General features: G+C 41.7%; 1 protein-coding gene and 1 long non-coding RNA gene across 2 annotated transcripts; both read left to right on the top strand.

The window, feature by feature from the left end:
* Positions 1-1,796: 1,796 nt before the first annotated feature.
* Positions 1,797-22,844, top strand: LOC118499285. Its single transcript, XR_004901812.1, has 3 exons — positions 1,797-1,807; positions 8,786-8,795; positions 22,616-22,844. It is a non-coding gene; the product is annotated as an uncharacterized LOC118499285 (long non-coding RNA).
* On the top strand, positions 14,463-22,844 carry LOC114495322 (zinc finger protein 75A-like). The gene is given in 8 exon segments (XM_036019981.1): positions 14,463-15,088; positions 15,700-15,935; positions 15,938-16,194; positions 17,309-17,501; positions 18,481-18,572; positions 19,078-19,204; positions 21,098-21,205; positions 21,388-22,844. Coding segments are annotated over 7 exon segments (1,503 nt in total). The 5' UTR covers positions 14,463-15,088; positions 15,700-15,805; the 3' UTR covers positions 21,984-22,844.
* Positions 22,845-23,007: the final 163 nt, after the last annotated feature.

The raw sequence follows: 23,007 nt of genomic DNA, 5'->3' as shown, positions 1-23,007 counted from the left end.
AACTGGCCTTCCCAGGCAGGAAATGAATTTAGCTCCTCAAGCTCTGTAGTTTTTTAGGTGATAAGACCCCAGCTCAGTGGGAGCCCTTTTTAGTTCTTTGAACATTATCTATTGTTTGATCCTTACTGCCTGACAATGATTAATGAACTTTACCTGTATTCCTGTGCAAATTGAAACCCAATAAAAACCCTGTGAAGGGAAGGATTGGGGCATTGTTCTTTGAGAGAGTGGCAAGGCTGCCCTGAGGCACCCTGCCCTTGAGAGGGTAGCTGGGGTGTCCCTTTACCTCCACACAGGACTTGGTAGTCCATGTGAATGTCTCATGTCTCATCCATGATGCCACAGACACTGTGGGCCCGTGTCTCCATCATGAGGGGTTGGGTGAAAGCTGGTATGATATTAGGAGATGGGAGTTAAATGTCGACTGGCAAACAATGGTGGCACTGACCATGTATGCTTTCCCATGAAGGACATGACCACCTAAACATAGGCATGAGTAGGGGGTCTGTTCCCAGGGTCCTCATCTTCTGCTCCAGACAACATCTGGTCATTTGTTATGAAATGACCACTCAACCAGAAGCAGTTAATCAAAGTTATTTTGAGCTTTTTCTTCTTTAAGAACAATGGGCAAACTCCCACCCCTCCTCCTTACATATTTTCTAACTTCTGCCTAACATTTTCCCCTCCTCATTAGGAACCTAAATCTTTGGGAACTTTGGGGTGACAACCACTCTGGCTCCTTCCTGCTATAGAGGGAAGTTGAGACTTCTTTGGGTTTTGTTTGCTTACTAACTATGGGAGGAAGCGGAGGGAAATGTCCATCCATTGGCCCATGATAGGTGTCCATAACTTGGGGTCCCAAGAGCCTATAGTCACTCATGATGATCATTTGTATCTTTATAGCCTGTATTCTAGAAGGAATAATTCTAGTTAGTAAGTTGATTATCATTAGTCCAAATAGTAACAACATTAGTATGACTGGTAATGGAGCTATAAAGGAAAGAAGTAAAGACAGAAGCTATGATTTTGAATCCCAGAAAGAGGTTGAAGTTCTGATTCTAGATGTAGATTCATGGATGCTCTGGATGTTCTGTTGGACTTGTCCTTATTTGTTAACATAGAAGCAACACTGGTCCTTAAGATGTAGACATGTTCCTCCTTCTGAGGCTAAGAAGGTCTAATGCCCTCGGTTTTGGAGGTTGACCCCAGCTAATGAATCCAGTTGTTCTTGGAGTAGCACAAATGTTTCCCATATTTAAGTTAATGATTCAGCCATTTCCTGTGATAGGTGGTGGTGAATTCCTAAAGAAGCACCCTCTAGTGCTGTTCCTATAGCAAATAGAATACCATAAGTGATATTAGAAGAATGAAAGGATTGGTCCTTTTGAAAAGATGTCCTTGTACTCAAAATGGGAAGAGGAGGGTGGCATTTTCCCATGCTATGGACACATCAGGAAGAATAAACCAGAGGGAAGAGATTCCTCTTCATTGTGGAAGGAGGGTCCAGGATGCCTTAAACCCACAAATTCAGTATGCCCCTGTTAAAGGGGGTAGTTCTGCTGCCAGGGAGATATCGAGTTTGACAGGCAGGCCCTCATGATATATTTGCCATTTACTAACTGTCAGGTATTTGTCTCTTTGGCTCCCAACCACTGGATTCCTTGGACTGCTAAAGGAGCTGCTACTAGAGGGCCTATGGCAGGGTTGTAAAATTGAACATTGTTTATGAATTCAGTAGATAGAACCTCTTCTGGACCCAAAGTGTATAGCTACTTCAGAATTGCAGAAGAGAGTAACATAGGTGTCTGTTTACTCAAGAGTATTCCTCTGAAAAAGGAGCTTGAGGTCTTCCACTGGCTCAGAGTAGTAAGTAGCATTGTTCTGCTGTTTTGGAAGTCCTGAAGGTTTAGTTGCTTCCTTTCACAGTTCGTCTTCAGAGTGATGTATCCAGCTGGAGATGCCAGGTACCTTGATGACTCTTGGGGAAGACACAAGAACAGAGAGGGTTTCTTCCCATGAGGTTTGTAATTGACAACTAGGGGAACCATCTTTCCAAACTTTGATGAAAACCTGGGCTCCCAGAGAATACAATGGGGTACCTGAGTCCTGGCCAGGTTTTTGCCACAGGCCAAATTCCAAAAGGGTAGTTTGAAACTGAGTTATCATTTGCACAAAGGCTTCTAGGGAGGAAGTCTCTGACTAGTAGGGGTTCTGAATATAAAAAGGGTCGGTCCTATAAGTCCTCAAAGGGGCTGAATATTAGCTGAGCCTTGGGGGCTACTCTAGTCCAGAGTAAGAAAATTGGTAGAGCCTCCTTCCAGTTGAAAGAGATTTTCTCTAAGTAATCTTTCTTCACAAATTTAAAACTTCTACATACTTTTCCAACCTTCTCAAGACTTTCTGCAACTTTCACAAACTTTCTCATCCATTCAGAAATAACCATCTTTAGAAAAAATCACTTTTAATCCTTGTCCTTTGAAATTGCATTTCAATGCCTTATGTCTTCTTTTTTAAAAATATTTTATTGATTATGCTATTATAGTTGTCCCATTTCCCCCCTTTTTCCCCTCTTCCCTGTACACCCTCTCCCACCCACATTCCCTCTGCCCCCTTTAGTTCATGTCCATGGGTCATACATATAAGTTCTTTGGCTTCTACATTTCCTATACTATTCTTAACCTCCCCATGTCTATCTTCCACCCATCATTTATGCTACTTATTCCCTGTACTTTTTCCCACCTTTCTCTCCCTTTCCCACCTCGCTGATACCCTCCATGTGATTTAAATTTCTGTGATTCTGTTCCTGTCCTAGTTGTTTGCTTAGTTCTTGTTTTTGTTTTAGGTTCAGTTGTTAATAGTTGTGAGTTTGTTGTCATTTTACTGTTCATAGTTTTTTATCTTCTTCAAATTCTTAGATAAGCCCCTTTAACATTTCATATAATAAGGGCTTGGTGATGATGAACTCCTTTAACTTGACCTTTCTTGGAAGTACTTTATCTGCCCTTCCATTCTAAATGATAGCTTTGCTGGATGGAGTAATATTGGATGTAGGTCCTTGCCACTTTGAATACTTCGTTCTAGCCTCTTTTTGACTGCAAGGTTTCTTTTGAGAAATCAGCTGATAGTCTGATGGGCACTCCTTTGTAGGTAACTGTTTCCTTTCTCTTACTGCTTTTAAGATTCTTTCCTTATCTTTAATCTTTGATAATATAATTATGGCCTGCCTTGGGCCCAGCTTTTTGGGGACTGTCTGAGCTTCTTGGATTTCCTGGAAGTCTTTTTCCTTTGCCAAATTGGAAAACATCTCCTTCATTAGTTTTTCAAATAATTTTTCAATTTCTTGGTCTTTCGCTTCTCCTTCTGGCACCCCTGTGATTTAGATGTTGGAGCACTGAAAGTTGTCTCGGAGGTTCCTAAGCCTCTCCTCATTGTTTTGAATTCTTGTTTCCTCATTCTGTTCTGGTTGAATATTTATTTCTTCCTTCTGCTTCAAATAATTGATTTGAGTCCTGGTTTCTTTCCCTTCACTGTTGGTTCCCTGTACATTTTCCTTTATTTCACTTTGCATAGCCTTCACTTTTTCCTCTATTTTGTGACCATATTCAACCATTTCTGTGAGTATCCTGATTACATGTGTTTTGAACTGTGCATCTGATAGGTTGGCTATTTCTTCATTACTTACTTATATTTTTTCTGGAGTTTGATCTGTTCTTTCATTTGGGCCATACATTTTTTTTGTCTCGGGAGTACCTGGTACGTAGTAAGGGGCAGAGCCCTAGGTATTCACCAGGGCGGGGTGACCCACATCAATGCACGGTGGCACTGTATGTGGGGGAGGGGTCTGAGAAGGAACAATGGCACTTGTTTGGATGTTGGCTGGGATTCATTCCTGTTGTGGGATTTTGCCACAAACAGGCAAATTGGGCCCTTTTGGTGCTTATTCCTGGGTGGGTGGGGTTTTGTATGTTCTACAACCCCTTGGGTCTCTCCAACAAACTCTACTGTGAGGCTGGAAGTTTCTCCCACTGTCACCCCCAAAGTTTTTACAGTCAGAGTTTCTGAGTCTTTCTTTTCCCAAGTTGGTACCCTGGGGTGCACAGTTAATCTCACACCCCAGTTGTTCCTCCCAGTTTACCTGCATGCGAATGTAAAAATCCCAGTGACCCAGCCGCCACATTGCTGCTTGACATCTCCACCCCAGTTATCCATCTCTGCCCCTCCTATCTGTCTGGATGAATATTTCTTCTTTAACTCTTTGGTTGTCAGACTTCCATACAGTTTGATTTCCTGGCAGTTTTGGTTGTTTTTTGTTTTTTAATTTTTGCCGTCCTTCTTTTGGTTGTGTGAGGAAGCCAACTGTGTCTACCTACTCTCCATCTTGGCTGGAAATACCCAGTGTGTCTGGTTTTCTACTAACTCAGCATGTCTCTTCCTTCCTGATATGTATTCCAACAGCAGGTGAGGGCAGAAATCTTAGTGAAGCTTCTTTCATGCTGAAGGCACTTGTATGGCTTTTCTCCAGTGTGGATTTTCTGGGGGACAGTCAAGTTGGGTCTGTCACTGAAGCTTTTCCCACACTGGACACACTTGTACAGTCTCTCACACTGTGGACTTGCCAATTGCTAAACTGGGAACTGTTGAATCTCTTCCCACAGACAGTGCACTGGTAAGGCTTCTTCCAGTGTGGATCCTCTGGTGGACAATGAAACTGGAGCTCTGGGTGAAGCTTTTCCCACATTCCCCACCCTGGTATGGTCTCTCTCCTGTGTGAGTCCTCAGGTGGGCAGTGAGCTGGGAGCACTCACTGAATCCTTGCCCACACCCACTGCACTTGTGAGGCTTCCCTCATGTGTGGAGTCTCTCATGTCAATGAAGATAAGAACCCCAGCTAAAGTTTTTGCACACCTGTGACATTTAGGAGCTTTTTCCAGTTCAGGGGCTGGCTGGTGATAAGAGGAGGGAGAACTCTGGGAGCATTTTCTCCCACACAAGAGATGTGTCCAAGGCTTCTCTCCTCAGTCCAGACTCTCTGGTGACTCATCCTCTCCTGGGATGGGGCTGTCTCCTCACTCTCCCCTGGACAATGTCTGTGTTGCTTTCTTGACATTGGCTCAGCCTCCCAGAACATTTTTAGTTCAGTGGGGCAAAAAAACTTGTCCACTAGACTTTCTCTGTGAAGCCGTGTTCATTTCCACTTCTTCTGAATCATCCCATTTCAGATTCTCCTTTTAAACCCCATTCTGCATCTCAAAACCTGAAAGAATAAAATTACATTGGACTCTGGAGAAGGAAAACAATGGAATGAGAAAAGAGTTACAATTAAACTACCATAAAGAAGAAATACCTCATTGAATTCTTCATGTAGTGCCTCAGTCTTCTGCTAAGGAAAAGCCTCAGTTTTATTTTCCAGTTGTAATACTTTTTAGCTCCAAATTTGTGGTCACTGGTAAATATACTGGACATCTCCCTGCTTCTCTCTTATTCTGTAAGTTTTTGGATGTTCTGACATGATGACAAAACTGAAGCAAAGAGTGGAGCTCTGTGTCAACTGCCCATCTGTCTATAGGTGTGTTCACAATTGTTGATGGCTTCGCTTCTGGGAGCTGAATCTTAAAAGGCCACCACAAGTTTGGGCAGCTGAAAGAAGAATAAAGCATTTCTGAGTATCTGGCAAGCACAGACTTAGGTTATGAAAGGAGGGAAGCAGAAAGAGTCTGGGCTGGAGGCCTAACTGGGCAATGTAGGGAAGCAAAGGAAGTGAAACTGCATCAGAAAAAAGGACGTGGACTCTTAAAGAGACCAGCAAATGCAAAATCAGGGCTCTAAAACACAAGGGAAATCACCCTTAAACTGCATGAAAACCGAAGCTCCCTTACCTGTGCATGTTACTCATCAAGAAGGAGACAAAGCCAGGAGCAGAAACAACCCTTTCTAAGTATACTTTCCCATCCTTTGACCACCAGAACCAAGAGTCTTACAACCTGTTTGGAAACAGGACTGGCAGGTCAGCTCCCCTAACTTCCTGGCCAGGAACCCTGAAGTCCTTTTCATGCCTGGCTATGCCATCTACAGCAGTACCTTCTCCAACCTCTGTGGCCTCCCAGTTGTGCTGACTCAGCTTTCCAGACTCCATGTCACTTCCTCTTGGCCAGAAACAGCATCACTTGCCACAGGAGATGCAGAGGAGCTTGAAAGGGCATCTATGTTTCATGAAAGATACGCGGCTCAGGCACGTGACCTCTCTTCACTTTGCAGTAACCTGACTGTAGGCTTTTGAACTTGGTGTGACCCTGCTCTGGGGTCCCCAGGAAACCCTGCTCCTGGATTTATTCCCCCACAGCCTGTAGTTCTACTGATGGCTCTGGAGTTATGAAACAATTACTGAGAGTGGCCAGGGGTGTCTTGTTCTCATCACTCCAGTGCATATCCAGTGCATACCTGCACCACAGGACAAAGAACACAGGTCAAATCAGAAAGGACTGGAGACCTCAATGCAGGGTTCTAGCAGCCCAACATACAAGCTTCTGAAACTATGCCAGAACTGACTACCATCATGCAGAAGGCAAACCATCCTGTCCAACTGAGAAAGATTGTAGTGTATTTACTAAAGCTGCCCTTTTTATATCTCTTTAATTATCCTGAATCCCACTCATTTTCCCTAGGGCATTGCTTACCTGTCTCCACAGTGGTGGGAATCTCTAAGGGGGTTTGGTCACATTAGAGGCCCTGGCGAATGGACAAGTCTTGGAGGAAAGTAAAGATTCAGAGAAGAACTGATCACAGGAGACTTCTGCCTACTCCCATCTACTTCTGATGCCTAAGTACCACCTGATTTACTCATCTCAGTCTGTTACATCTCCTGTCATCCTTGTAGAAGCAAACTACATGAGTTCCTATCTCAACATTAGAATAAGCAGTTAATGTCTGAAAAGAGCAGTTCAGGCTGACTGATGATATAAGATGCACACACGTCCCTGCACCCTGCTGAGTCCCAGCATCCCTATTAATATGTGCCCATCTCAGACAGTTGATGAGGGCTCATTTGGCTAGGGCTTGCCCAGCAAGTGCATTCTGATTACATTGGGTTGTGCTGTTCTGAATGGCACACAGCTTTTCATCACACCTTTTAGTCCACTCTCCTCTGAGGCACCAGCTTATGGGAGAATTACATCATAGCTGCATCTTTGAGGGTTTTTTACCTTTTTTCATTTTTCAAGTACAGTTGACATTCATTATTATATTAGTTTCAGATATATAGCATAGTGGTTATACATTTATATAACTTTTAAATTGATTCCCCTCATAAGTATACTGCCCACCTGGCACCATACATAATTATTACAATATTATTGACTATAAAGAATATAGTCAATATATTCTTTACAATATTATTACTATTACTATTATTATTACTATAGTATAAAGAATATAGTACAATATTATTGACTATAAAGAATGTAAAGTGTTTACACTTTATTGACTATAAAGAATATAGTCAATAATATTGTACTTTATATCTCTGTTACTGTTTTGTAACAGCCAATTCCTACTTTAACCCCTTTATCCATATTCTCCTAGCCTCCAAAATCTTCTCCCATTTGACAGCCATCAATATGTTCTCTGTATCTCTGAGTCTGTATGTTGTTTATTCATTTATTTGGTTTTTCAGATTGCACATGTAAGTAAAATCATATGGTATTTGTCTTTCTTCAACTTATTTCACTTGGCATAATACCCTCTAGGTTCATCCATGATGTCAAAAATGGTAAAATTTCATTGTGCGCGCATGTTGGCAGAAGTTGTTTTATGTAACACAAGTAAATAATACAATAAATAATAATACAACAATAAACTCTGTTTTGTGTGCTTTAGAGTATAAACCTACTTTTGCCCCATCCTGTACATTTTGGATATTATCCACTTATCAGGTGTATTATTGGTGAATATCTTCATCCAATCAATAGGTTATCTTTTCGTTTCATTGATGGTTTCCTTTACTGTGCAAAAACTTTTAGTTTGATGTAGTGTAATTTTTAAAAATTTTTATTTGTTTCCCTTGCCCAAGGAGACATATCCAAAAAAAAATTACTGAAAGTAATGTCAGAAAGTTCATTCCTTATATTTTCCTATAGGAGCTTTATGGTTTGGGGTCTTACATTTAAGTCTTTAATTCATTTTGAGTTTATTCATGTATACTGTGTAAGGAAGTGGTCTAGTTTCATTTTTTGCATATATCCATCCAGTTTTCCCAACTTGATTTTTTGAAGAGACTGTCTTTATCCCATTGTATATTCTTGCCTCCATTATCCTATATTGCTTGACCATATAGGCATAGGTTTATTCCTGCACTCTCTATTCTGTTCCATTGATCTATGTGTTTGTCTTGGGTTTTGTTTTTGCCAGTACCATGCTGTTTTGATTTTACTATAGCCTTTTAGTACAGTATGGTATCAGGTAGCATGATACCTCCAACTTTGTCTTCTTTCTCAAGATTGCTTTGCTCTTCAGGGTCTTTTCTGGTTCCATATACATTTTAGGATTATTTGCCCTACTTCTGTGAAAAAGTATCATTGGTATTATGATAGGGATTGCTTTGAATCTGTAGATTGCTTTGGGTTTCCTTGGTCTTCTTGATTCTACTCTTGACTACCTACCCAGTAGTGAGTGTGGCCCTCCCCCTTTTTCATTCAATTCAACTAACAATTTATTCAGTGCCTATTATGCTAATTTCTGAGAAATGCAAAATACCAATATGACACTGATCCTGCCTTCAAGGAGACCACAGTTTAGTAAAAGTCTCTGTAAAATAAAAAAGACATAAGTGTTTAAGTGCAAAATAAATTGCAATATTAAAAGTTATTTTAAAACTATTACTCCTCTGCTTAGGACCCTGCAAACCTACCTCCTTGTAATTCAAAAGTCAAAGTCCTCACAACATCCTCTATGTAGGGACTCATGGCCCTATCTTAATAATTCACAAATGATATGTGAAGAACCAGGTTTTCTGTAGTTAAAATATAATAAAAATGCAGGTGGATGATACAGCAATATGCAACTGCTATAAAGATTTCTAAATGTTTACTCTCAATTTCAGTTCACCTCACTTCCAAAAGCACTGCCCTAAATCATGTGGCTCATGGATCTCTTTATTACTCTCATCTTCTCTCAATCTGCAGTGGATCACAGCAACCTCCTTGCCCAGTCTCCCTTCCAGCCTTAGAGCCTTTTTACTGGCTATTCACTCTGTCTGTTACATTCTTCACCCAGAGAACAACATGGCTTATTCCTTCTCCTGCTAGTCTTTGTTAAAATGTCATTTTCTCAGTGACTATCCTGACAACCCAAATTGCAAGTGAAACGCACCCTCTGCTCCCACACTCTTTTTTAAAAATATATTTTGTTGATTACTCTATTACAGTTGTCCCAATTTTCTCCCTGCCCCCTGCCTGGTACTCCCATTCCCTCCAGCAATCGCCCCCTTAGTACATATCAATGGGTCGTGCATATAGGTGCTTCAGCTTCTCCATTTCCTATACTATTCCTAACATCCCCCTGTCTATTTTGTACCTACCAATTATGCTTTTTAATCCCTGCACCTTATCCCTTATTTTCCCTCTTCCCCCTCCTGGCTGATAACCCTCCAAGTGATCTCCATTTCTATGATTCTGTTCCTGTTCTGGTTGTTCGCTTAGTTTGTTTTTTTAGATTTAGTTGTTGATAGTTGTGAATTTGTTGCCATTTTAATGTTCATAGTTTTTATCTTCTTTTCCTTAAATATCCCTTTAACATTTCATGTAATAATGGTTTGGTAATGATAAACTCCTGTAGCTTTACCTTGTCTGGAAAGCAATTTTTCTTTCCTTCTATTCTAAATGATAGCTTTACTGGATAGAGTAATAGAGGCCATAGGTTCTTACTTTTCATCTCTTTGAATACCTCTTGCCAGTCACTTCTTGCCTGCAAAGTTTCTTTTGAGAAATAAGCTAATAGTCTTATGGGAACTCCTTTGTAGGTAACTCTCTGCTTTTCTCTTGTTGCTTTTATGATTCTATCTTTAACTTTTGGCATTTAATTATGATGTATCTTCTTTGGGCTCTGTGCTTCCTGGACTTGTATGTCTACTTCCTTCACCAAATTAGGGAACTTTTCATTATTTTTTCAAGTAAGTTTTTGATTTCTTGCTCTTCTTCTTCTTCTCCTTCCCTGGCATCCCTGATTTGGATGTTGGTACATTTGGAGATGTCCCAGAGACATCTTATGCTATCTTTGTTTGTTTGTTTTTAACTTCTTTTTTCTTCTTGCTGTTCTGGTCAAATGCTGATTTATTCCTTATGTTCCAAATCATTGATTTGAATCCTGGCTTCATTCCCTCCACTGTTGGTTACCTGAAGATTTTTCTTTATTTCACTTAGTGTTACCTTCATTTCTTCCTGGGTCTTTTTTATTCTGTTGCCCATTGAGAACACAGTGAGTTCTTCGAGTATCCTAAACTGTGCATGTGATAGGTTTGTTATCTCTATTTCATTTAGTTTTTTTTCTGGGGTTTTGTTTTGTTCTTTCATTTGGGCCATATTTCTTTGCCTCCTCAAATTGGCAGCCTCCTTATGTTTGTTTCTATGTATCAAGTAGAGCTGTTTTGACTCCTTGGCTTAGTAGTGTAGCCTATTGTAGAAAAGGCACCTGTAAATTGTGTGGGGTGGAGCCTTAGGTAATCACCAGGGGGGACAATATGCTTCACCACTCTGTGGCTCTACGTAGGGGGAGGGCTTGGAGAAGGGACAGTGCCGCTGTCTGCCTTCTAGAGGTTTGCCCGGCACTTGTACTGAGTGACTGGTACCCTTCCAGCTGTTGCCCTGGTGCTGAATCCCAGAGAGGGGATGGGTCTGAGAATGTTTTAAGTCCATGTAGGCCTTTTAAGCATAGTCTCTTGAAAATCTGGCAGTTTCTTCCTCTGCCCCAGCTCCCACTGGTTTTTATAGCCAGAATTTATGGGGATTTATCTTCCTGGTGCTGGAACCCTGGGCTGTGTGATCTCCATGCCACACAGTGTCTCTGCATGTTTCCTCACCTCTCTGCCCATCTCTGCTTCTCCACTTCTACCCATCTGGATGGATGTGGCTTCTTTAAATACTTGGTTGTTAGACTTCCATACAGCTTGATTTTCTGATGGTTCTGAGCATCATCTGTTTTGAGGTAAAGTTGTAATTCTTTCTGTGGTTGCATGAGGAGGTGAAGCATGTTTACCTATGCTGCTGTCTTGACCAGAAGTCTACCTCCACACTCTTGATCACTCTTATTCTGTTTCATTACCCTTCAGCTACAATGGAACCTAATTCCCAGACTAATGTCAACCTTTTGAACTCACACAGTAGCACCCACTAGGCCATTACCCACCTTCTGCAGAGAATACAGCTCATTCCCCTGGCCAACAGCACCTCCATTCTTCTATGTTCTGTTGATAAAATCTGGGTATGACAGTAACACACCTGGTTTTGGCTTTCCAGTTTCATAACTCAAATCCCCTGGATTACAGACAATGTATGAGGTTAGGTACTATTCTTCTCTACATAGAACAAGCACCTGGCCAAATGAGTGGCTTTACATTGGGTATCTGCTATAGCTTTTATCCTAACGTACCTGCAACAATGAGAGAACAGGGGCCAACTTTAATTTGTAGCTGGAAGACAAGACCCAGTTTGGGAGAGAAATTTGCTAATAGGTAATCAGTACCAGTATCAGTAAAGGTCCTCAACTAAATGACTCTGGAGCAGGTTATAAGTGCCAGAACTCCCAATTTCCAGGATGGCTACTTGCTGTTCAATTTCTAGCTGAGTCCTCCACTGTCCTCACACTCCTCATTTCACTTTCATGTGCTTTGGCTTGTCCCTTTACCTTAGCAGCCTTGTCTGCCAAGCTCCTAGGAGAACTGGAGGAGCCTTATGAGGCCAGCAGATTTTCCATCTTCTCTTGAAAGGTACAGGTATCTGGGCTGCAGCCTTGCTTTCCTTGACAGCAACTGTCCTAGAGGCTTCTGAACTACATTTGACACTGCTACAGGGTCCTGTGTAAGCCTCACTCACAGAACAGCTTAGCCACTTTCCTTTATAGCTGGCTGCTTTGCTTGTATACCTGAGGTTTCTCAGAAAACTAAGGCTCACTGAGAACAAACTGGAAAGTCCTGGTTTCCTAAGAAATCCATAATGTACCTGCTTACTTTTTCATCTGCCAAGTCTAGCTCTTTTGTGTGATTCCTGGTTTTTTACCTGCTTTGCTAGTGTCTCACAGGCATCAAAATGAAAGAGACCAGACACAAAAGATCACATATTGGGTTGGCAAAAATTGTTTAGTTTTTTTCTGTAAAATAAAAGTTACATTTTTCATTTTCACCAATAACTTTTATTGATTTGGATATTTTGAATATGTGAATCATCTCCCTGTTGATTGTTCTCAATTAATGTCTCAATTTGATTGTTATCAACTTTAACTGGACCAACGAACATTGTCCAGTGAGAAATCTCTGGCACGAAACTTCACAAACCACTTTTGACATATTTGATCAGTCACAGCACCTTCTCCATACAACTGCACAAATCTCTTTTTTTTTGCATTTCAGTTGTGTCCTTGTGTCTTGAAATAAGAAAGCATAATTAATATGCAGAAAATGTTGAGAATTTTCTTCCATTTTCAGTATTAAAATAGCTACACAAAAATTCATCAATTTTGATAAGTTTTTTAAAATGCATACTGCTTTGACAGCTGTCACAATACAATCTAACAGAATTGTTTCAAATTATGTTCAAGACAACTAAGCACTAGTAGCGCCATCGTACAGAAAAAAACAAATGAACTTTTTGGCCAACCCAATATTTTAAGATTCCAATTTCTATGAAATGTCCAGAATAAGCAAATCCATAGAAAACAAGGAACAACTGTTTAATGGGTACAGGATTTACTTTGGTGGTATGACAGTGTTTTGGAATGATGTGATAGTACTTAATGCCACTTAATTGTTCACTTGAACATGACAAAATTTATGTTATGTGAATTTCACCTAAATTAAGATAATTTGTAATTAAGATTTTTTTTCTTAAAAATTAAGACAAGTAAAAACAAGAGTTTCATAAGAAAGGCAAAAATAATAGAAATATATTTTGAATGCGATTAAGCTGGATGTGGTGGGGCAGCAGTTAATGTCTTAAGTACAAGGAAGAACTCCTATGCAGAATGTCAGGGTAAACATGTTCACATTAATACAACTGATTCTGAAGTAATAGAGCACACAGGATCTCCACCCTATTTATGTGTTATTAACTCATTCGAAATCTTGCTCCACCTGCTGGACCTTCTAATCCATTCTCTATGGAATCCAGTAGATGTTTCAAAAATGTAAGATCGTGTCCATACCTATTAACACTCTTCCGTGGCTTCCCAGTGCACACAGAATAAAATCCAAACTGTTCTTCGCAGCCTGAAAAGCCCTGAATGACCTGGCCCCTGCCTTCCTCTCTCACTTTTCTCATACCATTTTCCTCCTTGATCCTGAACTCTAACCGCAAACCCTCCCTTCTTTATCAAACATCAAAGTCCTCCCCACCTGAGGCTCTTGGAGTGTGCTGTGCCCTAGGGCTGCAGTGCTCTCTTCTCCGCTCTAGGCACAGCTAGTACCTTCTCTCTTACATCTCAGCACAAATGTCCCTTCGAATTGTTCTTGCCCCACTGCCTGTCTCCCCAGGTCATTATCAGGTCCTAGTTCCGTCCTTCAGAGCACTCCACGTAAACGACTCTGATGCTTTACGGCTCACAGAGGAAGACCGCGAGAGGGTGACACCCACTGCCAAGCCTCCTAGAGGCCAATCTAGGCCTGCGGTCTGGAACTCGATGGTATTAACTCTGAAGCTGCCAGGCTGAACTCGGGCAGGAGGCCAGTTCCCTCCCACACGTCCTGGCCGGAAGCGCTCAACTTTCGCTTCCAGTATTAGCGCTGGCATCGGACGAACGTAGTAACGGCCTGCTGCGGCGAGAGCTGCTTGTAGACCTGCGCCCCGACCCTTTGCTCATAGGCTAGCTGGGCGGCGTTCTCGGATACCAGAGCTTCGGGCGGTGGAGAGTTGCAGTTGAGACCTAGGAAGAGGGTGTGGCTATTAGAAACCCAGCGGTCCGAGGTAAACGAGAATTGTTTCCTGTTAGGTGTAGGTTGCGGATCCCGGGTGAGCTGCTGGGTGTTGCTGTAAGCGAGCCGGCCATTTCTCGTGGCCGATGGGCGGAGCCTGAGGCCAGACTGTCTGGGACCAGGCTGGCCCTCCATCTCCGAAGGCTAGTCTCTCTGCCCTTGGTGCAGATAGCTCCTGGTCTCGCAGTTGCCCTTAAGAAATATCCACATTACCGCCTCCGCTGGCGTGTTTGTTTGTTTGTTTCTTGGGCCGTTGTTAATTGTCGGAGAACCGCAGTTAAGCGTCAGAGTGATCACATGTTTCCTGATGCAAAAGCACAGGACGTGTCTCCAGGCCTCTTGAACCTCAGTGGGCAGCAAGGAGCCGGCCATTTGTGAATACCATGGCCAAATGAGGCTCATGAGGCTCTCCTTAGCCTCCCTTAGTAAAAGTCTAAAAGATTCTTGAAACGTAAAGTCAGAAGGGTCAACTTAATCATCACCAGCTCCCATTCCCATTCATTCTCATTCACTCTCACTCTCATTCTCATTCTCTCTCTCTCTCTCGATTTGATATTTGGATAAACATTTTGTAAGGAAAAGTCAGCTGTAATTTTTCCTAGTTCAAGTAAAGAGAAAATTTAAAATACAGGTATAAATCTGCATAGTGCCTTTCACAGGTATTGCAAAGAAGGGCCAAAAAAGAATGTTGAACATCTTGTTACTTAATTGAAGGATGCTTTCTGAGAAGAAAAGCCTACTTTTTCCCTAATTATTTTCCTTCTACTGTGTTCTCACTGTTTCAGCTCTCATATTGATATACAAAAGGGAGAGTATCAAATGTTCCACGAAGTGAAGGCTTCCATTATCACAAGAGGGTGAAGGGTCATAGAAGTTGTACCCTTACTAAAAACAGAAGACTAGGGTGATAGTTAAAATGTAAGAAAAACTCACAGTGTTCTCCTAATCTTTTTTTGACATGGGGAAGATGAGATAGGACATACATCAGTAAACTCTTTGGATAATGCCCAAACTCTGGAGCCAGTGGGAGCCAGTTTTCTCACCTTGCAACAAGCCTTGCCTTGCCTTGCCTTGCCTTGCCTTGCCTTGCCTTGCCTTGCCTTTCCTTTCCTTTCCTTTCCTTTCCTTTCCTTTCCTTTCCTCTTTCTTTTCTTTTTTCTTTTTTTCTTTCGAAGGGAGAGAGATTGAGAGAAACATCAATTTGTCCTACTCGTTTATGCATCATCGGTTGATTCTTGTATGTGCCTTAACCGGGTATTGGGGGGACACTCTAACTGAGCTGCCTAGCCAGGGCTCACCTACCAACATTTTGTGATTTTTTTTTTTAAAGCAGAGTCGTCATCACTTGGCAATTGTCTTCAGTGAACTGTGCGGTAGTTAAGTTGAAACAAAGGAGAGTCAGGGCCTGGCAGTTAATTGTTAAAGGGAAGACAAGGCAGTATGTTTTTTCTTCACTCTCTTATAATAAGTAGCAAGTAGTAAGGTTCATGTGACTTTCTTATTGACCTGCACTTTTTTTCTGCCCTCAGAGACTTAGGAAGAAGATTCTTTTTGTTCAAGACCAGACTGGGCCTCAGTTCTCAAAAGTAGTGCTGGTGGTATGTCCGACACAGGAGCAGACTATTCCAGAGCAGTATGATGACGGTAGGTCTAAAGGTGGCAGAGTATTAGAATCCTTAGGTCAGAGCTCTATGGGAGACTAAGGGACCTGTGACAGAGAGCTCCACTCAGGGTAAGAAATATAGTGCACAAGTGGTCAGTCTCAACAGAAGAGCTCTTGCCAGCACTTCCAGAGCTTCCACTATCACGAAGCAGGTGGACCCTGTGAGGCTCTTGGCCAAGTGAGGCCAGAGTTCTACTCAAAAGAGCAGATCTTGGAAACTGTACTGGTACTACAGCAGTTCCTGACCATTCTGCCCAGGGATGTTGAATCCTGGTTAAAGAAGCACCACCTACAGAGCATTGAGGAGGCTGTGGCCTTGGTAGACCACTCGCTGCATAAATCTGCTCAAATGAGAAATGGGGTGAGAAGAAAAATTCCTGATACATAACAATGAAATAGGATAAAGGTGGATATGTGGTGTGTTGAGGCACTTAATTGAGAAATAAGATGAGTTAGGTCAATGATCTATTGTTTCTTTAGGCCATTTAAGACAGGACAAGAAACCACAGACATACAGCAATAGTCATTCCACAGATTCCATAGACCCCGGCAGAGACTTCTGTGGTCTTAGAGAAAGAGTTGTTCTTTTCTCTCTTTAGAGCAGTGTGTATTGAGGGTAATAAGCCTAGTCTGGCTTGACCTATGGGATGGGTCCTAAGCCATTAGAAACAAATAAAGGGCAACAAGGAGTTGGAGAGTAAAAAATGGAGTACACTTAGAGACAAAGGGGAGAGAAGATAACGAGGAGAAAGGAAAAAGAGAAACAAAGATGTGGAAATGCCAACAGAATGGCTGAGGGATAGTGTCCTCCACACCATGGTCAAGAGCCTCTGCTGCCCTCCCGCATCCTCCCTGGACGATCCTTGGCGCTGCTAGTGAGTGGGAATCCTTGGCATGCCTTTGGGCAGGGGGCAGCACTTCAGCTGGCTTTCAGCCTCCTGTGTAGAATGCAGGGCAGGATACATGTTAAGTGTCAAAATCATCTGGAGGGAAGTGGAGCCAGAATATTTCTTCCCCCTTTCTTCTCCATTTTATCTACATTCTCTGTAAAAGCCTTCCCTGGCCATGAAGAAAATATAGTTGATAGGAGAATCAAATTTTTTAATCTTTTTAAAAAACTGTAAGACAAGAAATTAGTGCAGCAGGGATCTAAGTGAAGAGAGAAAGGCTGTCAAGACAGGATGCGAAGAGGCGGCCTGCACCACCCAGCTAGTGGGCTGAACTGGGCCAAGGGGTGGGCAGATGGGTGGGGGCTGCTGTGTTGAAGGGCTGGCAGTAGCCACATCTTTTTTTTTCTTTTATCCTAAATTTCCCTGATTTTGTGGAAAATTGGTGGCCCATTTTGTCAAGTCTCTTTGTCATTCCCTTTAGTGTCTCACACTTCCCATAATCTGGACTCTCTGTTTTTCCTTCCACTGCCACAAGCCCCCAAGCCTAAAATAAGTTCTGGTAACAAGGTTGGGAATTATTTCTAGGTTGCAGTCCATGTGCTGGGAAAGGAGGCAGTGCTCTTGGGAGAAACAGCAGAGACCTCAGGCTTCAAACTGAAGCCAGCAGAGGCCCAGCCAGTGGGCAGGTCCCAGGATGAAGAAATTTGGAGTACATATGAGGATCTACAACAACTGAGCAGGAATACTCTTAAAGAAACTGAGCCTGTGTGTGAGAGGGGTAAGCTTCATGATCATCTCTGCTGGGAGTTGTGATAGTAATTTGTTCAGCCAGAACATTGTGAGCATTTTCTGGATGTCCAGCCTAGTGGATGTGCAAATGCAGCCCTGTCCCCCCACACAGATGGCCCTAGAGTAGACCAGCTGTGGGTTAAGGTGGGGGTTGGCCTAAGCTACAGAAATACCCAAACCAGAGGACCCTGGAAATAACACCATGAACATTGTTCCTTAGAAAAGTGGAAAGGAGCCCTGGCTGGGTAGCTCAGTTTGTTAGAGCGCTATCCTGATATGCCAAAGTTGTGGGTTCAATCCCAGGTCAGGGCACATACAAAAAGCAACCAATGAATATATAAATAGGTGGAACAACAAGTTGATGTTTCTCTCTCTCTCTCTCCCACCCCTTCTCCCTTCCTCTCTCTCTAAAATCATGTATGAGAAAAACAATAAATGATAAATAATATATCTGTTCTACACTGGAGTTTGTGAATATTTCATTTTCAAATCTGTAGCATTTTTCTTTAACTCAGGACTATTTATGTTATGAGAGGAAAATAAGAAGGGGTTTTGTTTTATTAATTTTTCTTTTGAAAGCTGGGGGACCTGTTCTGGGGGTTGATAGATACTCAGTTCTTATTAACAATGATAAGGCCATGTATGGGCACCGCACACACTTGTAAAGGTTTCCCATCTACTGGAAGAGTTAAGATCATCTGTATTTCAGAAAAGAGCTCAGGGGGTGCATAGAAGTGAAAGAAATTTCTTTTTTCTTTTGAATTTTTATTCATTGATCTTCAGAGAGAGAGAGAGAGACATTGAGATGTTTTTTCACTTATTTATACCATCATTGGTTAATTCTTATATGTGCCCTGACCAGAAACCAAACCCACAATCTTGGCATATCAGGATGATGCTTTTAAGCAACTGAACTGGCCAGCCAGAGCAAAAGTGAGAAATTTCTTATGGCTCTTTTCTACCCATAGCAGTGCCTGTTCACCAGATCCAAGACTTTCCTGAGCAGACAAACACGAAAGATTGGACAGTGGCGCCTGAGCTCTTCTTGCCTGAGTCCCAGGTGAGCTGTGCTTTCGAGCTGTTTCAGGCTGCCTTTCCCTTCTGCCCGGGACCCACACACACTGCCCAGCAGGTGCTCACAGGCATGTTAGCCCAGATGTTCTCCCTGGGGAACTGGACACCTCCCAGCCTGTTTGCTGATTCCTTGCCTCCTTCCTTTCTCCCTTCTCAATGAAAACAAACAAAAACAAAACAAAACAAAACATGTGCTGGGCTTTGGCCAAAGTAGTTCAGTTGGTTAGAGTGTCATCCCAATATGCCAAGGTTGTTGGTTTGGTCCCTGGTCAGGGCACATACAAGATGCAACCAGTGAGTGTGTAACTAGGTGGAACAAGTCAATGTTTCTCTCTTTCCCCCTCCCTCTCTCTCTTTCTAAAATCAATAAATAAAAGAAATTTTTTTAATGTGCTGTTAATTCCTTTGTCCTACCATGCTGTTCATGGGCTGGATGTGAGGGCTGCTTCTGGAGTGGCCAGTACTAAACTAAAGCCCATTCTCTTCCTTAGAGCTTGCTGACATTTGAAGAAGTGGCCGTGTATTTTTCCCAGGAAGAATGGGAGTTACTGGATCCCAATCAGAAGGCTCTCTACAGTGATGTAATGCAGGAAAATTATGAGACTGTCATCTTTTTAGGTAAAGGTTCTCCCCTTCCCTTTGTGTAGAAGTTGAGTAATCTGTCATGTGTCTTACTTACTGGGAATGCACTGCTGTGAGAAAGTCTGTTTCAGTAGCTCATTGGTTCACAACTTGATGGGGTGGGTAGGGGAAAGGTGAATGCAGATCACTTGGGAGCTTTTTGCAAGTACGCATTCCTTATGCTGCACAAAATTCTTGATCTCTTTTCCCTCCTCCCCCACAAACCTGCTCTTCTCATATCTTTCTCTACTCAGTAAAGGGCACTTCAATTCACCCAGCTGCTCAGCAAGAAAAATATCATTTACTCTGTTCGTGCCGTCATATCCCAGTACTAACGCATCACTAGTCCTTTGGATTCCACACTCACAGTATAGTCTGAGTCCAGCCATGTCTCATCCTTTTGTGCTGTTAATATCCAAGCCTAAGCCATCTCTAACCAGGTCTACTTCAGTAGCTTTCTAACTGGCCCTTCCTGCCATCAGTCTTGGCCTCCCATAGTTTATTTTCTACACAGCAGCCAGAGTCTTTTAAAACCTGACCAGATCATAACATTCCCTTGTTTCAAAACCTTATGATGACTTCTCATCCATTCAGAATAAAATCAACCCTCTTTACCAAGGCTCCCCAAACCCTCCAGATCTGGCCTTTATTACCTCTTTGCCTTCAACTCCTGACACTAGTGCCTTGGTTCTCTCTGGCCACAGCAGTCTTATTGCTTTTGTTGGAAGTTGCCATGCTCATTTCTATTTTCTGCTTCCCTCTACCTGGCATACTTTTCTGCCACATGGAGAAACTCTCACTTTTAGGTCTGCTCAAATACCACATTCTCAAAGAGGCCTTCCATACAGCCTTATCTCAAATAGCTTCAGAGAGGCAGAATCTTAAATGCTCTCTTACCCTGCTTTAGTTTCTTCTCGACATTTCATTTGATTATTGATGTTTGATTGTCTCAGTGTCCCACTAGAAGGTAAGTTCTCTGAGATGCAGGGATGCATCACTATATCCCTAGTTCAGAGAGTGCCTGGCACACCATAGACACTCACTTCACTTGTTGTAACACTGAATAATGAATACATCCCATATTTGCTAATTTGTAGTTACAAAAAGTCCAGTAAGTGATTCTGGTCTGTTTCATCCAACAGGATTTGAAGCAATGAGCTATGGAAGTGATACAAATACTAGTCAGTCTAGTGTCTGGTATGCTCAGCTGCTAAATAAAAAGTTAGTATAATTATGACAGGAATCACTTATTTATATGATTCCCTATCCACTGACCTCCACATTGGTGCTACTAACCAGGTCTTATTCGGGGTGAGTCCTAAAGAGTTAATAGGACCAGCCTGTATTCCCTGCAACCTCTGGAGTTTTATTCCAACTTGGTCAAGTGTGGGGTTATTGGTGGCAGAAGATGGGGAGTATGCACAAGATTCCCATGACGTATGTCCTTTTCATTGATCAAGCTAGGTTTATTTCTTATTTTTCCTCACTCAAGTGTATGTTTATTGATTTTTAGAGAGAGAGAAAGGGAAAGAGAGAGAGAGAGACATCAGTTGGTCACCCCTTGCATGCACCCTGACTGGGAATCAAATCCGAAATCCAGGCATATGCCCTGACTGGAGATCAAATTCATAACCCCCTGGTGCACAGGACAATACCCAACCAACTGACCCTCCCAGTCAATGCAAGCTTGGTTTATTTCTTAATCTCCACTTTGTATATTCACTTACAAATGCAGTATAATGTAAAGCTGATACCTGTTGTATGAGTCTATCTATTTAACCATTTGCGGTAACAAACTGTAAAAGTGTTCCTTGCTGTTCCTGAAATAGTCTGTAACTAGTGGACATTGTTAAGTTAGCAATCCTTGACCTCAGTTTTTTCATTTCACAGCCATGTTTGTACACCTCAAACCCAAAGTGATCTTTCTAGAGCAAGGAAAAGAGTCCTGGGTTCAAGGATCCACGGAGTTCCTGAACAGTCCTGGAGAGCTGCCTGTAGGTAAGTACATGTGTGCCTTTACAAGAACAGGAGAAATGTGCCTTAATAGGAACCTTTGCAAGAACTTAAAGATTCTATTTATCTATATTTTAAAATTAAGTGATCATTGAATTTTTGTCTCTATTCCTGAGGTTTTCTTGCTCTGTCTTATAGTTGGTTGATTTTTATGATTATTTCAACAGGATTAAAGCTCAAAAATAATGCGGAGAATCATCAGTCTATGTGCCTTCCTGACTTAGAAATGCAAACACCAGGAGACTTAGTTTTAAAAATGAACAGAATAAAAGTTCCCCAGAAAACAACAATCAGAGAAAATCATGGTGAAATGCACAGGGTGGGGAAATGGCACCAAGATTTTTCAGTGAAGGAAAGAGAGAAACTTTCAGCCTGGAGACAAGAGCTGCTGACACTTATGGATCGTCACAAGAAAGAACGTGCAGCAGAGAAGTCTTTTAAATGTCAGGAATGTGGGAAAAGCTTCAGAGTTAGCTCTGACCTTATTAAGCACCAAAGAATTCACACTGAAGAGAAGCCATATAAATGCCCACAGTGTGATAAGAGGTTTAGATGGAGTTCAGATCTTAATAAGCACTTCACATCACATCAAGGATTAAAGCCATATAAATGCTCATGGTGTGGGAAGAGCTTTGGTCAAACTTCAAATCTTCACACACACCAAAGAACTCACACTGGAGAGAAGCCTTTTACATGTTATGAATGTGGAAAAAAATTCAGTCAGAACTCCCACCTTATTAAACACCGGAGAACCCACTTGTAGCCTACGCACAAGAATTTTCAGCATGTATTCAAACTACACACCAGATATTCTATTGTCCAGTGTCCTCAGTCTGAAGAATTTTACCAAGTGGAGCTTGACCCTAAAATTGCATTTTATGAAAAATGCAAATTTATGAAGCGTGAAGACTTTTTCATCAGTGGAAAATTCGGGTATATAAATGTTTCACAGAAAGGAATCAAGTTGGACTTTGCAGGGAATGTGTTAGTAATATTATTTACTGTTTTTACTTAAACCTTCAGGGAGTTTCTTAGCAAAAAAGTGTTTAAAGAACATTCTGAATGAGGAAAAAATCTGTAGCATGGTCTCTTGAGACAAAATAACATCCTTATTTTATTGCACACCATTACTTCAGGGTAGTGGTATTATCAATTTCAGTAGTATCATAGGATAAAGATGAAGTCTAATGTAAAGTTTTCCAAGAACCAGATTGGATTTTCTTGCTCTCTCCTGTCATTGGACATCATGTGAGTTCCTTCTTGAACTTTTTAGCTACTTAGCTTTTGAGTCCTATTAGCACAATTTTTCTGTAATGAAATCACATTTACTTCACCAGTAGGGAATCTACCAGATAACTAATAATATCTTATGCCTCTTACTGGTGGTGTTTGAAGAAGGAAAACATTTCTAATGAGATCATATGGAAACAGGTTGGAATTTTTAGCCATGGAATATGTATTAGATGTAAAGAAGGATTTTCTGCAATAACACAATAAACTATTTCCTTCCCTCACAAAGTCATAAAACAGTCATAAAAGCACTTTCCCAAGGTCCAAAAGAAAATTAATTGGAGTTCAGGATCAACTTCTCAGGGTTTTGTTGTTTCCTTATTAATTTGGCTTTTAAAAGAATTCTTACCCAAGGATATGTTTATTGATTTGAGAGAGAGAGGACAGGGTGGGGGGCAAGAGAGAAACACTGATGGGTTGTTTCCTTTATGCATCCCAACTGGGGATCAAACCTACAACCTAGGTATGTGCCCTGACTGAGAATTGAACCTGTGACC

This window comes from Phyllostomus discolor, chromosome 3 (genome assembly GCF_004126475.2).
Source record: "Phyllostomus discolor isolate MPI-MPIP mPhyDis1 chromosome 3, mPhyDis1.pri.v3, whole genome shotgun sequence".
Taxonomy (NCBI): Eukaryota; Metazoa; Chordata; class Mammalia; order Chiroptera; family Phyllostomidae; genus Phyllostomus; species Phyllostomus discolor.
This window is presented reverse-complemented; position numbering and strand designations above follow the sequence as displayed.